At 40.8% G+C, this 21498-nt stretch overlaps 1 protein-coding gene across 2 annotated transcripts in view; it reads right to left on the bottom strand.

Annotated features, from left to right (window-relative positions):
* obscnb (obscurin, cytoskeletal calmodulin and titin-interacting RhoGEF b) overlaps positions 1-21498 on the bottom strand; it is an 802448-nt gene that overhangs the window by 244070 nt on the left and 536880 nt on the right. For both annotated transcript variants that reach the window (XM_072576281.1, XM_072576282.1), the window contains 2 exons: positions 9654-9923; positions 2737-4059 (listed from right to left, as the gene is read on the bottom strand). In XM_072576281.1, the coding sequence (XP_072432382.1) occupies positions 2737-4059; positions 9654-9923 (1593 nt within the window). The remainder of the gene's footprint in view (positions 1-2736; positions 4060-9653; positions 9924-21498) is intronic.

Below are 21498 nucleotides of genomic sequence, written 5' to 3'. Positions count from 1 at the left end.
TGAAGAGGATGCAAGGATGTTTCAATATGATTTGGCTAAGTTGAGTGAATTGGCAAATACATGGCAGATGAGTTTAATGGGGATAATTGCGAGGTTATCCACTTCAGTAGCAAAGAACTAGAAGATAGATTATCTGAATGGCAATAATCTGGAAAAGTGGGAGGAGTAATGACACCTGGGTGTCCTTGTACACCAGTCATTAAGAATAAGGACGCAGGTGCAGCAGGTATTAAAAGAAGGCAAATGATTTGTTGGCCTTCAAAGCAAGAGAATTTGAGTACAGCAGCAGGAATGTGTTGATCAGTCCACACCTGGAGTATTTTATACAGTTTTGGTCTCCTTCTGAATGGAAGGATATTCTGGTTATGAGGGAGTGCAATGAAGGTTTACCAGACTGATTCCTGGGATGGTAGGACTGACCTACATGAAAACAGACTGGATTAAACAGGACTATATTACCTGGAGATTTGAAGAATCAGGGGAATGGAGGAAGGAGAAAGTGGTGGAGGCATCTCACAGAAACCTATAAAATTCTAAAAGGACTAGGCAGGGCAAATGCAGGAGGGTTGCTTCCGATGACTGGATAGCCCAGAACTAGGGGTCACAGTCTAAAGATAAAGGGTAAACCATGAGATCGAAACGAGGAAAACTTTTTTCACTCAGAATAATAAGCCTGTGGAATTCTCTGACATAGGAAGCCATTGAGGCCAAAAACAGTGAATGTTTTCAAGAAGGTAATAGATATAGTTCTTAGGTTAAAGGGATCAAAGGGACTCAGAGAGTCAGTTGGATCCAATGGTGCAAATGCTTCCACACTGTAGGGATTCTCTGAGAGATAGGATAAACTGTCGTCACTTAGAAAAGGATGAATTAATCAAGAATAGCAGAATGGTTTTAAGGGAAAGTTGTGCATTTCTCACTTAGTTGAAATTGAGTATCGCTGAAAAAAAGCACTTTGTCAAAGTTATTTCTCTTGCACCAATCAGGATAATTGAAGTAATATCAATGTAAAGGTAAAATAATGTTTATAGTACAAAGGGTGTTCTGATTGTTTGGAAATTGGAATCTGATTGTTAAAGATAATGCCCTGCAGAACACACCAGTTAGATAATGACATACTTAATAGGACTCTCTTTTTTGCAGACACAAAGAACCAATACCACATTGTACTTGTTAATAAACTCAAAAACATAGGTGACAGTCACTCTCTGGATCAGTCCTCAGGGCAATGTCTTGACCAATTGACTGTTAGTTAACGCCTAACTTTTGTATTTGCCACGGAAACACATCTACAGTTCAGAATCCACTTCTAACCAATTAGCACTGTCTTTGCACACAATATAACACACAATTGGGCGGCACGGTGGCACAGTGGGTAGCACTGCTGCCTCACAGCGCCAGAGACCCGGGTTCAATTCCCGCCTCAGGCGACTGACTGTGTGGAGAGTTTGCACGTTCTCCCCGTGTCTGTGTGGGTTTCCTCCGGGTGGTCTGGTTTCCTCCCACAGTCCAAAGACGTGCAGGTCAGGTGAATTGGCCATGCTAAATTGCCCATAGTGTTAGGTAAGAGTTAAATGTATGGGTGGGTTATGCTTCGGCGGGGCGGTGTGGACTTGTTGGGCTGAAGGGCCTGTTTCCACACTGTAAGTAATCTAATCTAAACTTGTTTACCCTTTACATTAGTATTCATGCAAATTATCCTGCTTGAGTGCAAGTTAAAAAGCATTGACAAAATGTGTCTTTACTCAACCATACTCAAGTTTGTACTATCAAATTAATCTCTACTTGAGTTTTTTGAGCAAGTAACAAGGAGAATTGGTAAGGATAGTGCAGTGGATGTTGTCTATATGGATTTTAGTAAAGCATTTGACAAGGGCCCATTTATCAAAATAAAAATAAAGCCTATGAGCTATAGGGGAATGTGGTGAACTAGATTTGATGTCTGGTTTGGTGAAAGGCAGAAGCCCTCAACTTGGTAAAAGGGTACCTGGATTGGTACTTGCAGTGCTGTAAACTGTAAGGCTATGGATCAACTGCTGGAATGTAGGATTAGAATGGGTAACTTTTCTTTATAGTTGTTTCTTTTATTGGCTGCTACAGACAGGATGGACTGAACAGCCTCTTTTTGTGCCATAACTTTTCTATGGCTCTATTCTGACAATGAGCTGGTTGCTGTAATTAAATATATAATTATTAAAACTATAAAGGCAGAGAATAAGTTATACGAGGTGGATATACTGGGTTTACACTCAATGGAATTTAGAAGGATGATGGAGGGGGAAGCTAATTGAAACATACAGAATACTGAATGGCCTGGACAGAGTAGATGTTGGGAAGATGTTTCCATTGATAAGAGAGACTAGGACTGAAGCCACAGGCTTAGAGCAAAGGGAAGACCTTTTAGAACAGAGATAAGGAGAAACTTCTTCGGCCAGAGGATGGTGAATCTATGGAATTCATTGTCACAGAAGGCTGTGGAGGCCAGGTCATTGAATATATTTAATACTGAGATAGATAGGTTCTTAAGTATCAAGGGACTCAAGGGTTAGAAGGAGAAAGCAGGAGAATGGGGTTGAGAAACTTATCAGCCATAATTGAATAGCGGAGCAGACTCTATGGAGTCAGTGGCCTAATTCCTGCTCCTATGTCTTATGGTCTTATTATGTGATACATTCAGACTTTATAACTCAAAAGTAAACTGTGTATGATTTAAGCAAAACTCAGTTACAAACTTACCAGACTCAACAAGAATAGCATGTACCCCCTCTTCTATATTGGTCCGATCGTCAATCGACGCTGCGGTGGGCCGAGATACTTTCTTAATCCGAATTTCAACTCTGCTTCCTTCTTCGCAGATATCAATGTGAACAGGAATTCCTTGACCAATAAATATTTCCCTAAATCTGGTTGCTGCTATTTCAGCCTCAGTCAATGAATCAAACTTTATATAAATGTAATTTTCATCTTCATGGTAAGTTTGTTTGTCCAAAATATCTTCATCCCCTTCATCAGCACTAAAGAAAAATTCTTCTTCCACATCAGAAATTTCAAAAGACAGTTTTGAATGCAGAAGTCTATGGAGTCGTTTGCCTGCTCTACGGAAAGCATCATCAACCTCACTTCCTGAAGAACTTTCCGGTTCACTGTCAGTGCTGTACTTTATACCAATACCATCTTTGACCTTCTTAACTGTTTCCTTTACATCACTTGCGATTGTAACTTTTCCACTATGAGAAGTTGCACCAAACTTGTTAGAGACCTCACAAGTATAGGTTCCGGTGTCATTTTGTTCCACACCTGTTATAATTAAGGAGCAAGTTCCATCACTGTAATTATCAATGTGATAATGCCTTCCATCAACAATTTCTTCTCCATCTTTGAGCCACTGTACCTTGATTTCAGAGTTACTCTGGGTTACACACTCAAGATGGACAGTTTGTCCAAACTTACTTATCTGAGACTTAAAAACTTCAGTAAACACAGGGGCGACTTGCTGTTTAAGTTCCTTCCTAGTTTTATAGCCTTTAAATGCAGCCTGGATTTTTGTAGCAGCTTCAACGAGAGATGGGTCTTCTTTTACATCTTGTAATTGGTCAATTTCAGTGTTTGAAGTCTCCCAGTGTTTCCAAAACTTGTTTGTGGATATAGTTTGTACTTTTCCAGCTACCGTTACAGTGGACTTTCCTGCCTTTTTCAGATAATGAACAAGGGATGGAGTACCAGATCTTGACTCATCATCAGAACTTGTGTAAGAATCACATGTTCTGGACATTTCATCTGTAGATAAATCTTCCAATTCCATAGCTTTTTGTAGCCGGTGCTTCTGAGCTTTGTCATCTTCTTCTGGTACTTCACTAATGGAATCAAGTGTTGGCTCTCGACTCATTCTTCGTTTCTTAGCTAAGGCTTCCCAGAGAAGATGCAAATCGCCTTCTTGTGCTGCCTCAGGTGGCAAGCTTGGTTTCGGAGGAACCTCTTCCCCATCTATTAATTCCACTGTAACTTGGTCTGGCTCCTGTGGAACTTCCAAATCTTGGGTTGGGATGGGTTGCATCACATCTGCAGACAGTAAGACTCAATTACTTAAAACTAGCACTTACTAATTGTACAGACACATTGAAATAATGGCAATAGAAAAAGTGATAGCCCAACTGATTAGAACAAAGTTAAATCCACCATACATAATAAAACAGAATTTATAGACACAATGATGTTATGAATGCTGAGAAGATTTTAGAATCAGCATGAAATGCATTTAGACAGGAATCAATTTGTAATCTCGAATTACAAATTTTTAAATATTTTTAAAATCTTAGGTTGCATTGTAATAGTATATTATAGTAGTTCATTTGGTGGTATATAATGATAGTATATTTGTTACTACTTTAAATATTATCATCTATCCATATTTTTATGAAAATATGTCTGTCATCACAGAAAGGGAGGGAATTTAAGTGACCCAGTTCTCCTGCATAGTCAGTTAGCATGTATATAAACTGAAGCCAAAAGAAGAGTTTTTATTAATGAACATTCAACCTCTATGCCGGTCCTTCAGTTTTATTTTCATAAATTGATGAAGTGATAATACAACAGGCTGTATTTCTAAACTATATTCAATTTTTTAAGAAAATTAGTTCATCAGCCTGTCCCATGTTGGCATTTTTTAAAAAAGAGTTATATAAGTGACTTATGTTGCTGATTTATAAGGAATATTTTTCTTGGTAAAAGATTTTAGCTAATTTATTTCTTTCCAAATTACACAACATATTATCTCAAGCTTCTCAGGTTACTTCCTTGATATGTGTATAATTTACAGAAGAAACCAAATGGATCTTTGGACAATTTTTTGCAATTATCCAATTAGAGATAAATGAGATTCTTGATGTGCTGACGTTTTAATTGATCACCCTGATGTTGCTCCTCAGGATCATACAACAATTTGACATTCACAATCTAGGAGTGAAAATGGTGACAGCTAAACAAAGTCAAATGGGCTAGGTTTTCTGGTCTCCAGATTGTTGGAAGGTCGACGTGCAACTAAAATGCTTGTCAGGGTTCTGCATAAATCCTGATGTGTGCACCAATGTGCGATTTACCTTCAAAGTTCCAATTTCCAATGGCAATTCCCCTGCTTTGTACCATCCTCTGTGAATACTTTCAACTCTGCATTAGAGTTACAGACTTCACTGTAGTACTTACCCTGGGTAGGTATCCACAAAATATCAGATTAAAAATAAGTCTAATATGTGCATAACTGTGACCTCTGACACCTCCCCCATCACTTCATATGACTCTTCAACTAACCCCCAGACAGACTAGCCACTCTTGTGGCCACCCAACAAGGCCCCTTACTCCTTTAACAAATGCCTAATCTGAGCACCCGACCAACCTTTTGGCTGAACCAAACCATCCATCAAATCACCTTACTACCCCTAAATTCTGACGTGAGGCCTTATATCCCCATCTACCTATCTGACCAGACTACCCTTCTAGACCTGACAGCATCCAAGGTTGGTAGGGTGGAAGGTGATTTATGCAAAGGTTGGTAGGGTAGAAGGTGATTTATGCGAAGGTTGGTAGAACGCCCCTGGCGCTCACCTTTCACCCTACCAACCTTCGCATAAACAGACTGCCCCTGGTGCTCACCTTCCACCCTACCAACCGTCGCATAAACCAAATCATCCGCCGACATTTCCGCCACCTCCAAACAGACCCCACCACCAGGGATATATTTCCCTCCCCACCCCTTTCTGCCGTCCGCAAAGACCGTTCCCTCCGTGACTACCTGGTCAGGTCCACGCCCCCCCACAACCCACCCTCCCATCCTGGCACATTCCCCTGCCACCGCAGGAACTGTAAAACCTGCACCCACACCTCCTCCCTCACCTCTATCCAAGGCCCTAAAGGAGCCTTCCACATCCATCAAAGTTTTACTTGCACATCCACTAATATCATTTATTGTATCCGTTGCTCCCGATGCGGTCTCCTCTACATTGGGGAAACTGGGCGCCTCCTAGCAGAGCGCTTTAGGGAACATCTCCGGGACACCCGCACCAATCAACCACACCGCCCCGTGGCCCAACATTTCAACTCCCCCTCCCACTCTGCTGAGGACATGGAGGTCCTGGGCCTCCTTCACCGCAGCTCCCTCACCACCAGATGCCTGGAGGAAGAACGCCTCATCTTCCGCCTCGGAACACTTCAACCCCAGGGCGTCAATGTGGACTTCAAAAGTTTCCTCATTTCCCCTTCCCCCACCTCACCCTAGTTCTAAACTTCCAGCTCAGCACTGTCCCCTTGACTTGTCTGTACTTGTCCTACCTGCCTATCTCCTTTTCCACCTATCCACTCCACCCTCTCCTCCCTGACCTATCACCTTCATCCCCTCCCCCACTCACCCATTGTACTCTATGCTACTTTCTCCCCACCCCCACCCTCCTCTAGCTTATCTCTCCATGCTTCAGGCTCACTGTCTTTATTCCTGATGAAGGGCTTTTGCCCGAAACGTCGATTTCGAAGCTTCTTGGATGCTGTCTGAACTGCTGTGCTCTTCCAACACCACTAATCCAGAATCTGGTTTCCAGCATCTGCAGTCATTGTTTTTACCCCTCTAGACCTGACTAACCTTCCCAATGGACTATCCATCTAAGTGAGGACTGCAGATGCTGGAGACCAGAGTTGAAAAATGTGATGCTGGAAAAACACAGCAGGCCAGGCAGCATCTGAGGAGCAGGAGAATCGACGTTTCGGGCATAAGCCCGAAGAAGGGTTTATTCCTGAAGAAGGGCTTATGCCCAAAACGTTGATTCTCACACTATCCATCTAACCCTACACAACTAAACATTCCAACCCATCCTGACCACCCTAACCTAACCACCCATTCAGCCACCTACTCCCTCTACTTATTCATGCCACATTACTTATTCACATCATGCTGTTCACAGATCTCCTCATTTATCCATGTCCACCAGTACCTACTCACTTAACAGACCAATTCCTTCTTTCACTCACTCATTCACTCACATTGAAACTAAACTAGCGAACGTATCAAACAGGGTAAGGCAATCCAAAACTAGAGAACACAGGTTTAAGGTGAGAGGGGAAAGATTTAAAATGGACCTAAAGAGCAACTTTTTCACACAGAAGGTGGTGTATGGAACGAACTGCCAGAGAAAATGGAGCCTGTACAATTACAACATTTAAAAGGCGTCTGGGTGGGTATACGAATAGGAAGGATTTAAGAGGGATATGGGCCAAATGCTGGCAAATGGAACTCGATTAGTTTAGGTTATCTGGTCAGCATGGACGAATTGGACTAAAGGGTTTGTTTCTGTGCTGTACATCTCTATGACTATAGTGACCCTGATTGCCCCAAGTGGTTAACTGACTGATCCAAGTCTCAGACTGATGTCAGATAATACCCTAGACGTACTATGCCCCTTAGCAGAACCAAGGACTACTTCCCCTTAGACCTTCAGACATGGCTATTTTGTTGAAGCACATATGTTTGCTGTGTAAACTGCTGGCACAATCTGCATGTCTGAAACTGAAGTAGTACAGTGTTGTTGGGGAACATGTCCCGCCACTAGACTGATCATTGCTGGCAATTGTGGCCAGTTTTCCAGCTCTGTGTTTGTGATATAAGCAACGCATGCCAGAAGTATTGTGATGCTCCAAGTTCTGAATGAGGCAGCCATGTGCAAAAAGGCAGAGGTTCTGTGAGATGCTGAGGAATGCTGGCCAAGATTGCGTCCCAGGGAATGAATGATGAGTTGGAACTACCAATTAATCATTCAGAGAATGCCAACAATGTCAGAATCTAGTTTCTCTCCTCTGCCTAGTAAAATAGTAGACTGCATAGAAATGAGGCAAGTTCATGAAACAATTAGATGTTTAACACGTGAATAGACCTCATGCCACGTACTAGAGAGATTCTCAACTTGCGTTTTTGATCTTGCCACATTTTATCAACTGATTCAGGGGCTGGGAAAGTTCCACTTTCCTGCCCCCACACAAAATGTGCCAGATTTGAATGCAGGACTTGGGATTCCTGAATTCTGGTATTTTTGCTGCAACAAAGAGTGCTGTTGTGGTGAAAATCAAGGCTAGATTTTTTTTTCCACAGTAAAACTCACTTTTGATTAGTTTTTGGGGAATTTTGTGTTGCCAACTGTTTGAATTAGAAACTGAATTTTTTTCTACTTTTTGCTTTGAAGTACAGAACCAAACATTTCAATATTAGATGAAATGCAAGAAACATGGAAACATCAAAATTAAGAGCAAGGATAACCATTTGGCCCTTTGAGCCTGCTATATCATTCAATATGATATGGTTGATCATCAAACTCAGTATCCTGTTCCCACTTTCTCCCCATAGTCTTTAATCCTTTTAGCCCTAAGAATGTTCAATGGTTTGCTGTGAATTGTTTCTGTGACAGCAAATTCCACAGGCTCACTATTCTTTGGATGAAGAAATTTATTTATAGAGTCATAGAGATGTACTGCATGGAAACAGACCCTTCAGTCCAACCGACCAGACATCTCAACACAATCTAGTCCCACCTGCCAGCACCCAGCCCATATCCCTCCAAATCCTTCCTATTAAAGATATTCTGTAAATCTTCTTAAAAATTTAACGTTTTCACAACTTCTGATCATATATTTGTATTTGTTTTTGTTCTTATTGCAATTTCTGTAAATAAGACTATATTTTTTTCCAAATGACTTTCAACTTTGTCCTGATAGACTTGCAAAACCTAGGTCAAGATCAAGTCGATTCATCTTATTTTAAGCCTTATTGATGCTAAAGTAAGTAAAGATCTGGGCTTCATATAAACCTCAGTTATGAAGTTAAAAATTGGAGTTCTAACTATGTCTAGGTTAATGATTTTAATCTTCACTGTTCATAACATTAACTTTTTGTGACATGATGGAAACAGAAAAAATATACCATAGAAATTGAGAATAAGAAATCTTAAATATGTTTCTCATGATGTGGATGGCCTAAGTGAGACCTTGTGCTATGGTATTAATTTTGTGACAATGGACTATTTTAGAAAATGCTGTACAGCAAATGACTGTTTATGTCACTTCAAAGGACTTTAAAGACCAACCATGTTTCTTGGACTGCAGTCACTTTTAGACTAAGCTGCTTAAGAGTCACTCTTCCTTTTTATGAACATTATCAGTGAACCAGTTGTTTTGTTTTACAACAATCCAGCTGCTTTATGGTCTCTATTTTGGTTCAACTCACTAATTTATCATAATTACACTGCATAATTTTCCGGGGGAATATTTGAACTCAACTTCAAAAACCGCTTGTCTGCCTGTTTCTCTGTCTCTGGGTTCCATCTCCATTTATCATTGACTCCTCCACACACACCCCCACTGTCCCCCCCCCAAACCCTTCTTCATCAGAAAATAATCCAAAATGTTAATTGTTTTTTCTCCACAAATACTGCCAGACCTGCTGTGCTTTTGCAGCAATTTCTGTTTTAGTTTCTGATTTCCAGCATCCGCAGTTCTTAGTTTTCTTCTCAAAAATTGCCAATTTAATATTATTAACACTGTGTTAACATACCTACCATAAAAGCTTCACTGTGAATATGATTAATGTGTTAGTATATTGCAAAAAGAGCAAAGTGATGATTTACCATCTATACAAACTTCAGCAGATGTTTTAATGTCTGAGGACAGCATGCAGGTGTATTTCCCTTCATCTTCAACACTGCACTTGTGAATAGTCAAACAGTGTTTCTTTCTATCACAAATGATCTCATACTTGCTGCTTGACTCAATTTGCTGATCGTTCTTTAGCCATTTAACATTCACGCATTCAGTTGAAAATTCACATTCCAGTTTGCCAGACTCTCCATTATTTATAGTAACATTAGAGAGAGGAATGATAACAGTGACGGGAACCTCTGCAGAATAGAACAAAATAAAAATCTTAGATTATTTTGCAGTATGCAAAATTCTCTTGCAAATTCAATTATCATTGCAAATACACAACCCAATGAAATGTAAATTCATAATTATGGGTGGTTCATAATTAAGTAAAATTGACAAAAGTTTTAAGAAAGCAATTTTATAAAGACTTGTGTATGCTGCTGAATGACAAAATTTGAACTACTGTATTCTAACATGATTTATAATAGGTATTATCAAAAATCAATTAACACTGAATCACAAAGAGAACAACAAATCAAAAACACAGCAAGAGAGGTGGGTTTTTAGAAGCATCTTTTGAAGCAAAATTTTAGAAGCATTTATAGGAGAGAGTAGCAGAGAAGTATAGGGAAGGATTTTCAAATCTTAGACCTTAGGCAGCCAAAGGTTTCTGTGTGAGCCAAAGTGCAGATGCGCGAAAGGCGAGTAGGGTTTAGGAGGGTGATATGATCAGAAAGGATGAGGAAAGCAAAAAAAGTTCCAGAATTGAGATGTTGCCAGACCGGGTCAACATAGATCAGTGATCACAGAGGTTATTTATTACATATATAGATTCAGTTCTAATGACAGTTCCTCCCACTAGCTGGTATGAACTCCATGTCACTTCCTTGGAGAAGTCTGACAAGAATTTAGTTTCCTCAGACACTTGCCACATTCAGGCACTCCATGTAATCAAGGGGAAGAGGTGGTTGACTAATGTTTCGCACAGCTGAGTGGAAGGATGGGGTAGGAGGCAAGGCAGCTTTCAGCGGAACCCCAGCCACCGGATTCCTGTTGTTTGGTCTGTTGGTCAGGCACTGATCAATGAAGGATGCTCCACCCTACACTACCCTTATGAGGTCACAGAAAAGTCCAAAGGGTTTGCAGGCTGGCCTTGTGAAAATGGGAAAACTGTTTTGAGTCCCATTGAAGCCCTGAACCACCACTAAATTCCAATGGGAGGGCTCTTATGGCATAGGGATAGTATCCCTACCTTTGACCCATGAGGTCCAGGATTAAGTCCCGCCTGCTTCAGAGGTGTCTAATAACAGGTCTAAACAGTTTGATTAGAAAATATCTAAATTCCAATGGGTTTAGGGATAAGCGATGTTAAGTGGCACATTAATGAACTTAATTGATGAACCTCATTGACAGCCCATCTCCAGCAAGCAGAATTCCTTCAGTCTTCCCATTCCCAACTTATGGGGGAGTTTTCCCACACTGGTTATCTGATGTGGGTATTCCTGCCAACATGCCTGTTTCAGTGGACTTCTTTAAATTCTGCCTATACAATAAATGTTAGTTAAGGGAACACTAAGTGCTTAGTGCTGATACACTGAAAGATAGCTGATATGACTCCTCGCTACCCAAAAGAGACAGATCAAGTCCAGTGAACTATAGTTCAATTGGTGTAATATCAGCAACAAACATAACAGAATTCTTCAAAAAATATAAAACAGATAAACATCTAGAATATGAAAAAATATTACAGCAACCATCATGGATTAAGGATATTCTTAGTCAACCTTTTTGAATTCCTTGAAGAAGCAGTGGATAGGGTAGTTCAGGAAAAAAGAATAGAAATAATACATTAGGATTGCCAAAAGACATTCAGTAAGTTAATATAAGAGAAAATGATAACTTTAGTAAGAATATGTGGATTGATATCTACTCATAAATAGAAAATGGATAGCAAGCTGTCTACAAAACAGAAAGCAGTTCCACTCATGGTAATTACTCAGTTTGGAAATTGTGGGAAGTTGTATTGCACAAAGATTGGTATTTAGACAGTCATTGCTCATTGTTTACATAAATAATTTGGATCCAGAATCAGAAGCAGAATCAGAAGCAGAATTTCAAAACTTGCAAATAGTATCAAATTAAAGGGAATGTAGCTAATAGACAGGAGTAGAAATACAGGAGCTGGAGTAGTCTCTACAACTTGTCGAGCCTGCTCTGAATATGACAAAATAAAGAAAAAGTGTTAATAAACGTAGCAGAATGGGCATGCAATTTTGATAAGAATTTCAATAAGTGAGGAGTAGAATATAGAGAGAATAAGGAGGCTATATACTTCTTGGAAAAGCTAACTTCTCAAAAGACCTCAGAAGAATCTATGTGGCAATGCAGATACACAAATCAAAAACACAATAATGTCATATGAGAAAAAGGATACATATCCCTGAGCTTTATTTTTTCGAAGGGTAGAACTGAAAAGCAGGGAAGTTATGTTAAATTTATTCATAACTTTGTTCAGATCAAATTTCAGCTGCTATGAACAATCCTAATCTCTATAAATTAAAACGGCTGTATCACGTGCTAGTGAGGCTAGGAACAGAGTGAGGTGCAGCTGAACATGTGGCTGCAGAGCTGGTGTAGGTGGGAGGGCTTCAGATATGTGGGTCATTGGAATACCTTCTGGAGTAGTGGGACCTGTACAAGGAGGACGGGTTGCACCTGAACTGGAGGGGTACCATTATCATGGGCAGGAGGTTTGCGAGAGCTCTTCGGGAGGGTTTAAACGAGTTTGGCAGGGGGATGGGATGGATCAAAGGAAAGGATAGCTGGTGAAGTGGCAGATACAGCATGCAGAAATTCTGTGAGGAAGGACAGACAGTTGATAGGGCAAAGTTGCAGTCTGTGCAATGGATTGAAGTGTGTCTACATCTGCAAGAGGTGAACTTAGAGCTTGGAGCAGTACGTGGAGCCATTACAGAGACTTGCTATCACAGGGGCAGGAATGGTTATTGGATGTTCCGGGGTTAAGATGTTTCAAAAGGAATAGGGAGGAGGTAAAAGAGGTGGGGGAAGTGGCATTGCTAATCAGGGATAGTATCAGAGCTGCAGAAAGGGAAATCATCGAGGAGGGTTTGTCTACCCAGTCATTAAGGGTGGAAGTCAAAAACAGGAAAGGAGTAGTCACTTTATTGGGAGTTTTTTTAAAGACCTCCCAATAGCAACAGAGACATGAAGGAGCAGTTTGGTAGGCAGATTTTGGAAAGGCAAAAAAAAATCAATTTTCCCGCTCCTCGGAAGCTGCCTGACCTTCTGTGCTTTTCCAGCACCACTCTAATCTAGACTCTGGCTTCCAGCATCAGCAGTCCTCACTTTTGCCTACTAAATTTTGGAAAGGTGCAGAAGTAACAGGATTGTCGTCATGGTGATTTTGATTGGAACCTCCTTACCGTAAATAGTTTGGACGGAGCTGATTTTATCAGGTGTGCCCAGGAAGGATTCCTGACTCGACTCAATATGTGGATAGGCCGAATAGAGGGGAGGCCAAATTAATTTTGGTGCTTGGCAATGAACCAGGTCAGGTGTCAGGTCTCTCAGTGGGAGAGCATTTTGGTGATAGTAAAAATAAGGAAGTTGTGATCACAAGAGTCATGGACAGAGATAGCAGCAGGAAGTACAGGAAAGTATTGAATTGGGGGAAGGGGGAATTACAATGCTGTTAGGCAGGAATTGTGGAGCATAAATTGGGACAGCAGATATTATCAGGGAAATGTATGACAGAAATGTGGAGGTTGTTTAGGGAGCACTTACATGAGGAACAAGTGGATGGCAGAGTGAGGGTAGAGCCAATCAGGGACAGTGGAGGGAATACGTGCCTGGAATGGGACGAGGTAGGGGAGGTCCTTAATGAATACTTTGCTTCAGCACTGACTAGTAAGAGGGACCTTGTCATTTGTGAGGGTAGCGTGAAACAGGCTGATATGCTTGAACAGGTTGATGTTAAGAAGGTGGATGTGCTGGAAATTTTGAAAACCAAGAGGATAGATAAGTCCACTGGGCCAGACGGGATATACCCAAGGTTTGTCAGGAAGCGAGGGAAGAGATTGCTGTGCCTTTGGCAATGATCTTTGTGTCCTCACTGTCCGCTGGAGTAGTACCAGATGATCGGAGGGTGGCAAATGTTATTCCCTGGTTCAAGAAAGGGAATAGGGATAACCCTGGCAATTACAAACCAGTCAGTTAGTCTTACATCGGTGGTGGGCAAATTACTGGAGAGGATCGTGAGACACAGGATTTATGATTATTTGGAAAAGCATACCTTGATTAGAGATAGTGAGGGGCAGGTCATGCCTCAAAACCTTACTGAATTCTTTGAGGATATGACAAAACACATTGTTGAAGGTAGAGCAGTGGATGTGGTGTATATGGATTTTAGCAAGGCATTCACTAATGACTGTCTAGATAGAGAATTGGCTGGCCCACAGACGACAGAGGGTGGTAGTGGATGGCAAGTCTTCAGCCTGGAGTTTTTTGGTGACCAGTGGATATTCCACAGGGATCTGTTCAAGGACCTCTGCTCTTTGTGATTTTTATAAATAACTTGGAAAAGGAAGTGGAAGGGTGAGTTAGTAAGCTTGCTGCTATGTGAAAGTTCATGGAGTTGTGGATAGTGCGGAGGGCTGTTGTAGGTTGCAATAGGACATTGACAACTTAGGACATATGACTAGGGGTGATGGAAATCATGAGAATAAGAAAATTAGCGTTAAAGTGCTTTACCTGAAATGGTCATAGTACTCGTAACAAAGTAGATGAAATAACAGCACAAATCACCATGAATGATTATGATGTGGTAGACATCACAAGGGGTTCAGGAGTGACAGTTAAACATCCAAGTATTTACAACTTATCGAAAAAACAGGAAGGTGGGCAGAGGGGGCGGGATTGCCTTGTAGTTAAGAATGATATTAAATCTATGGCACTGACGATGTGGAGTCTGTATGGGTGGATTTGAGGAACCACAAAGGCAAAAAAGCCATAATGGGAGTTATGTACAGACCTCCCAGCAGTGGTCAGGACCAGAGGTGCAAGAAGTACCAGGAAATGGATAGGATATGTCAGAAAGGCAAGGTCACGGTGATCATGAGGGACTTCAACATGCAAATGGACTAAGTGAATAATTTGGCCGGTGGATCCAAAGAAAGGGAATTCATGGAATGTCTACAGGATGGTTTTTTGGAACAGCTTGCGATGGAACCCACAAAGGAGCAGGCTATTCTGGACTTAGTGCTATGTAATAAGTCAGACTTTAAGACCTTAAAGTAAGGGAACACTTAGAAAGCAGCAATTATAACATGGTAGAGTTCAGTGTCCAGTTTGAAAGGGAGAAGGCAAAATCGGATGTAATGGTGTTACACTTCAATAAACGGTAATTACAGGGGCATGAGAGAGGTACTGACGAAAATCGATTGGAAGGCAGAGCCTAGTGGGGAAGACAGTAGAGCAACAATGGCAGGTGTTTCTGGGTGTAATTGAGGACACAGTACAGAGGTTCATCCAAGAAAAATAAAGATTATCTGTGGGGGGGGGTGGAATTAGACAGTCATGGCTGACAAAGGAAGTCAGGAAATGTATTATAGAAAAAGAGAGAGCCTATAAAGTGGCCATTGGCACTGGGAAATCTGAAGATTGGGAAGACTACAAAAACAGAGGTTAACAAAGAGAGAAATAAGGAAGGAGAGGATCAAATATGAAGGGAAGCTAGCCAGTAATATTAGAAATGATAGTCTAAGTCTTTTTCAATACATAAGAAACAAATGAAGACAAAAGTAGAAATTGGGCCATTCCAAATTGATGCAGGAAGGCTCGTGATGGGAGGTAAGGAAATAGCTGAAGAATTTAATAAATACTTTGTGTCAGTCTTCACAGTGGAAGACATGAGTAATATCCCAACAATTAAGGAGAGTCAAGAGGCAGAGTTGATTATGGTAGCCATTACAAAAGAGAAAAAGCTAGAAGGTCTAAAAATTGGTAAATCACCCAGGCTGGATGGGCTACATCCTAGAGTTCTGAGGAAGGTGGCTGAAGAAATAGCAGAGGCGTTGGTTGAAATTGTTCAAAAATCACTGGAGTCAGGGCAAGTCCCATATGACTGCAAAATCACTGTTGTAACCTCTTTTTTCAAGAAAAGGACCAAGACAAAAGATGGAAAATTATAGGCCGATTAGCCTAACCTTGGTTGTAGGTAAAATTCTAGAATCCATAGTTAAGGATGAGATTTCTAAATTCTTGAAAGTGCAGGGTCAGATTAGAACAAGTCAGCATGGATTTAGTAAGGGGAGGTCATGCCTGACAAACCTGTTAGAATTCTTTGAAGAGGTAACAAGTGGGTTAGACCAGGGAAACCAGGGATGTTATCTATATAGACTTCCAAAAGGCCTCACGGGAGGCTGCTGAGTAAGGTGAGGGCTCATGGTGTTCGAGGTGAGCTACTGGCATGGATTGAGGATTGGCTATCTGACAGAAGGCAGAGAGTTGGGATAAAAGGTTATTTTTCAGAATGCCAGCTGGTGACAAGTGGTGTCCCACAGGGTTCAGTGGGACTGGGGGTATTCTGGTGAAGTTTGCTGATTACATGAAGTTAGGCGGACAGGCAGGTTGTTCTGAGGAAGTGGGAGGTTGCAGAAAGATTCAGACAGTTCAGGAGAGTGGTCCAAGAAATGGCTGATGAAATTCAACGTGAGCAAATGTGAGGTCTTGCACTTAACAAAAAAAGAATACAGGCATGGACTATTTTCTAAACAGTGAGAAAATTCATGAAATACAAAGGATCTGGGAGTGCTCGTCCAGGATTCTCTAAAGGTTGACTTGCAGGTTGAGTTAGTGTTAAGAAAGCAAATGTAGTGTTGTCATTTACCTCAAGAGGATTGGAATATAAAAGCAGCGATGTGCTACTGAGACTTTATAAAGCTCTGGTTAGTCCCCATTTAGAATACTGTGTCCAGTTTGGGCCACACCTCAGGAAGGACATACTGGCACTGGAGCATGTCTAGCAGAGATTCACACAGATAATCCCTGAAATGGTAGGCCTAACATATGATGAACGCTGAGGATCCTGGGATAGTATTTGTTAGAGTTTAGAAGGTTGAGGGGAGATCTAATAGAAACTTATAAGATAATGCATCAAAGGAGGATTGAGTTTAAGAGCTGTGAGGTTATGCTGCAGCTCTATAAAGCCCTGGTTAGACTACACTGTGTTCAGTTCTGGTTGCCTTTTTATAGGAGGATGTGAAGCTTTAGAGTGAGTGCAGAGGAGATTTTCCAGGATACTGCCTGGACTGGAGGGCATGTCTTACGAAGGAAGGTTTAGAGAGTTAGGGCTTTTCTATTTGGAGTGAAGAAGAATGAGAGGTGATTTGATTGAGGTATACAAGCTGATGAGGCATAGATAGAGTGGATAGCCAGACACTTTTTCCCAGGGCAGAAATGGCTATCATGAGGGGGCATAATTTTAAGGTGAATGGAGAAAGGTTTAGAGGAGATGTCAGAGGTAGGTTCTTTATATACAGAGTAGTGTGTGGAATGCACTGCCGGCAGTGGTAGTAGAGTCAGATACATGAGGGACATTTAAGTGACTCTTGGATAGGCACATAGATGATAGTAAAATGTAGGGTACATCAGTTAGTTTGATCTTAAAGGAGAATAAAAGGTTGACCCAACTTAGAGGGCTGAAGGGCCTGTACTGTGTTGTCCTGTTTTAAGTTCTATAACAATCAGAAATATTCAGTAATATGGAACAGGTCCTCCTTTCCAGAAAAGAGAAGACTGACAGGTGATGTAAAAATCCTTCAAAATTACTGAAGGGTATAATAGGGTTAACAGAGAATTTCCTTCCATGTGAGCAAGAACTATACGGCTTAAGTATAGGATAGTCACAAACGAATCCAACAGGAAAATTCAGGAGAAACATCTTTTCCCAGATAATAACTAAAAAAAATGGAACTCACTACCACAGCTTGTAGTTCAGGTGAACAGCAGAGATGCATTTAAAAGCTAGATAAGTAAATAAAGGAGTAAGTAATAAAAAGGATATTGTTATGATCTCAGCTGATGTTGCTATTGGACATGCTAGATACCAGCTAGGTGGGTGGCATGGTGGCACAGTGGATAGCACTGCTGCCTCACAGTGCCAGAGACCTGGGTTCAATTCCCACCTCAGGCAACTGTCTGTGTGGAGTTTGCATTTTCTCCCTGTGTCTGTGTGGGTTTCCTCCGGGTGCTCCAGTTTTCTCCTACATTCCAAAAATGTGCAGGTTAGGTGAATTGGCCATGCTAAATTGCCTGTAGTGTTTGGTGAAGGGGTAAATGTAGGAGAATGGGTCTGGATGGGGTGCTCTTCAGAGGGTCAGTGTGGACTTGTTGGGCCGAAGGGCCTGTTTCCACACTAAGCAATCTAATATACCTTGTTTTATTTAACATGATGGTTATTCACTGAAACATAGGCAAATAGGGCTTTATTAACAATGAAACAAAAGTTTTTTTAAACAATGAAAGAAAGTAAAATGAAACAAACAAAGCCATCTAAACTTAAGACATAGTTTGAATGATAATAAGACACAGTAAAAGAACATTCCAGCTATTCTCCAAAACCATCACATTACAATTTCACATCCAGAGAAAGTACCCCTCTGTTAAATTTTTAAGTTCAACACAACTGATTTCTCCAATTCTTTCCTGAAAGCTGAGAAGTCTTCTTACATGAGTACTTACAAAACAGAGGTTACGCTTCCTCACTTTCAACAGAAGATTTCTAACCTTATACTCCAGTCTGGAAGTTGCAAAACCACCTTTTTACTAAGGCAATTAAGTCCCTGAATTGTTCTACACTCCATGAAGTACAGAAACAATATGATGTTCATGAGACTAGACAGGTCTTCTTAAAACTGCATTAAAAATTTTCAATCTCTGGATTTCTTAAACCACAATCAATCTATTTTGTTGTAACCTTGTGTGAATAGGTTTGTGATTAACAACCAGATTAATCAACTGAAAAAATTAAACATATAATCTATAAATCAGATTTCATTCTGGGGAATGACATGTCTAATATTAACATGAGCTGGGATCATAAATTCCATGAAACTGAGCAAAAAGTCAGAATTTTTTTTAGAAAAGGGGTAAAATAAAAATGAGTATTTTCACAACATCTCAGCATGATGGCATTTAAACATCAAATAACATTAATATAATAGTGACAATTTAAGATCCTAAGTGAGTAGTGGAAAATATGTCATATTTTCACTGTTTAATTCAGTTGCCTAATTCTTAACAAAGTATGAAATAGCCTAAAAAAAGGCTCTGAATAGGGATACTACAGCTTGTAACCAAGTAGTCAAACTATAAAATTTAGCAATATCTAGCAAAATTAGAAAAATTATTTGTGTTTGTCTCCTAAGGATGAAGTAGAAAGTAAAACAGAAGTAGTATTTCTTTAGGGATGAAACTTACTGGTAAAGCTACATAGTCTTTCAACTCCACAAATCGTGGTAATATGTGTGCACATGAGGTCACAAATGATTACTTTTCTAAATTATTTATAGAAAAAAAGATACACATCTAATTTATGGAAGAAAGTGACATTTAGAACACAGAACATAGAACAATACAGTGCAGAACAGGCCCTTCGGCCCTTGATGTTGCGCTGACCTGTGAACTATTCTCAGCTCGTCCCCGTACACTATCCCAAAATCATCTACGTGCTTATCTAAGGATTGTTTAAATCTCCCTAACGTGGCTGAGTTGACGACATTAGCAGGTAGGGCATTCCACACCCTTACCACTCTCTGCGTAAAGAACCTGCCTTTGACATCTGTCTTAAATCTCTCACCCCTCAATTTGTAGTTATGACACCTCATACACGCTGACATCATCCTAGGAAAAATACTTTCACTGTCTACCCTATCTAATCCTTTGATCATCTTGTATGTCTCCATCAAATCCCCTCTTTACCTTCTTCTTGCCAATGATAACAGGTTCAAGTCTCTCAGCCTTTCCTCATAAGACCTTCCCTCCAAACCAGGCAACATCCTGGTAAGTCTCCTCTGCACCTATTCCAATGCTTCCACATCCTTCCCGAAATATGGGGGCCAGACCTGTACACAATATTCCAAGTGTGGCTGCACCAATGTTTTGTATAGTTGCAGCATGATATTGCGGTTCCGGAACTCAATCCCTCTACGAATGAAACCTAACACACCATACACCTTCTTAACAGCATTATCAATCTGGGTGGCAACTTTCAGGGACCTATGTACATGGACTCCAAGATCTCTCTGCACATTCACACTACCAAGAATCTTTCCATCGACCCAGTAATCTGCCTTCCTGTTATTCTTCCCAAAGAGCATCACCTCACATTTAGCTGCATTGAACTTCATTTGCCACCTCTCAGCCCAATTCTGCAGTTTATTCAAGTCTTCCTGCAACCTGTAACATTCTTCCAAACTGTCCACTACTCCACCGACTTTAGTGTCATCTGCAAATTTACTAATCCATCCACCTATGCCTATGTCTAAGTCATTTATAAAAATGACAAACAGCAGTGGTCCCAAAACAGATCCTTGTGGCACACCAGTAGTAACCGGACTCCAGGCTGAATATTTTCCATCAACCACCACTCGCTGCCTTCTTTCAGAAAGCCAGTTTCTAATCCAAACTGCTAAGTCACCCTCAATTCCATGCCTCTTCATTTTCTCCAACAGCCTACCATGTGGAACCTTATCAAAGGCTTTACTGAAGTCCATGTATACCACGTCAACTGCCCTACCCTCATCTACATGCTTGGTCACCTTCTCAAAAAACTCAATGAGGTTTGAGAGACACAACCTGCCCTTGACAAAACCATGTTGACTATCTGAAATCAAATTGTTGCTTGCGAGATGATTATAAATCTTATCTCTTATAATCCTTTCCAAACCCTCTCCTATAACAGAAGTAAGGCTCACTGGTCTATAATTACCAGGGTCATCTCTACTGCTCTTCTTGAACAAGGGCACAACATTTGCAATCCACCAGTCCTCTAGTACCAAACCTGTAGACAATTACAACTCAAATATCAAAGCCAAAGGCTCTGTAATCTCTTTCCTAGCTTCCCAGAGAATCCTCGGATAAATCCCATCCGGCCCAGGGGACTTGTCTATTTTCACTCCTTCTAGAATTGATAACACCTGTTCATAACTAACCTCAATCCTTTCTAATCTAATATCTCGTACCTCATTCTTCTCCTCAACAATATTCTCCTTTTCCTGAGTGAAAACCGATGAGAAATATTCGTTTAGCACCTCTCCGATTTCCACAGGGTCCACACTTAACTTCCCACTTCTGTCTTTGATTGGCCCTATTCCTACCCTAATCATCATCTTATTCACCACCTACCTATAGAAAGCCTTAGGGTTCTCCTTTATTCTATTTGCTAAAGACAACTCGTGTCCTCTCTTTACTCTTCTCAACTCTCTTTAAATCCTTCCTTGCTGATCTGTAACTCTCCCTCGCCTCATCTGAACCATCTTGCCTCATCAACACATAAGCCTCCTTCTTCTTCATAACAAGAGTGCAATTTCTGTTGTAAACCATGGTTCCCTTACCTTATCACTACCTCCCTGCCTGACAGGGACATACCTATCAAGGACACACAATATCAGTTCCTTAAACCAGCTCCACATTTCCATTGTCTGCATCCCCTGCATTTTGCTACCCCATTCTATGCATCCTAATTCTTGCCTAATCGCATTATAATTGCCCTTGTCCCATCGATAATTCTTGACCTGTGGCATGTACCTA

This window comes from Chiloscyllium punctatum, chromosome 8 (assembly GCF_047496795.1).
Source record: "Chiloscyllium punctatum isolate Juve2018m chromosome 8, sChiPun1.3, whole genome shotgun sequence".
Classification (NCBI taxonomy): domain Eukaryota; kingdom Metazoa; phylum Chordata; class Chondrichthyes; order Orectolobiformes; family Hemiscylliidae; genus Chiloscyllium; species Chiloscyllium punctatum.
Note: the sequence above shows the minus strand (reverse complement) of the source record. Positions and strands in the feature narration are given on the sequence as shown.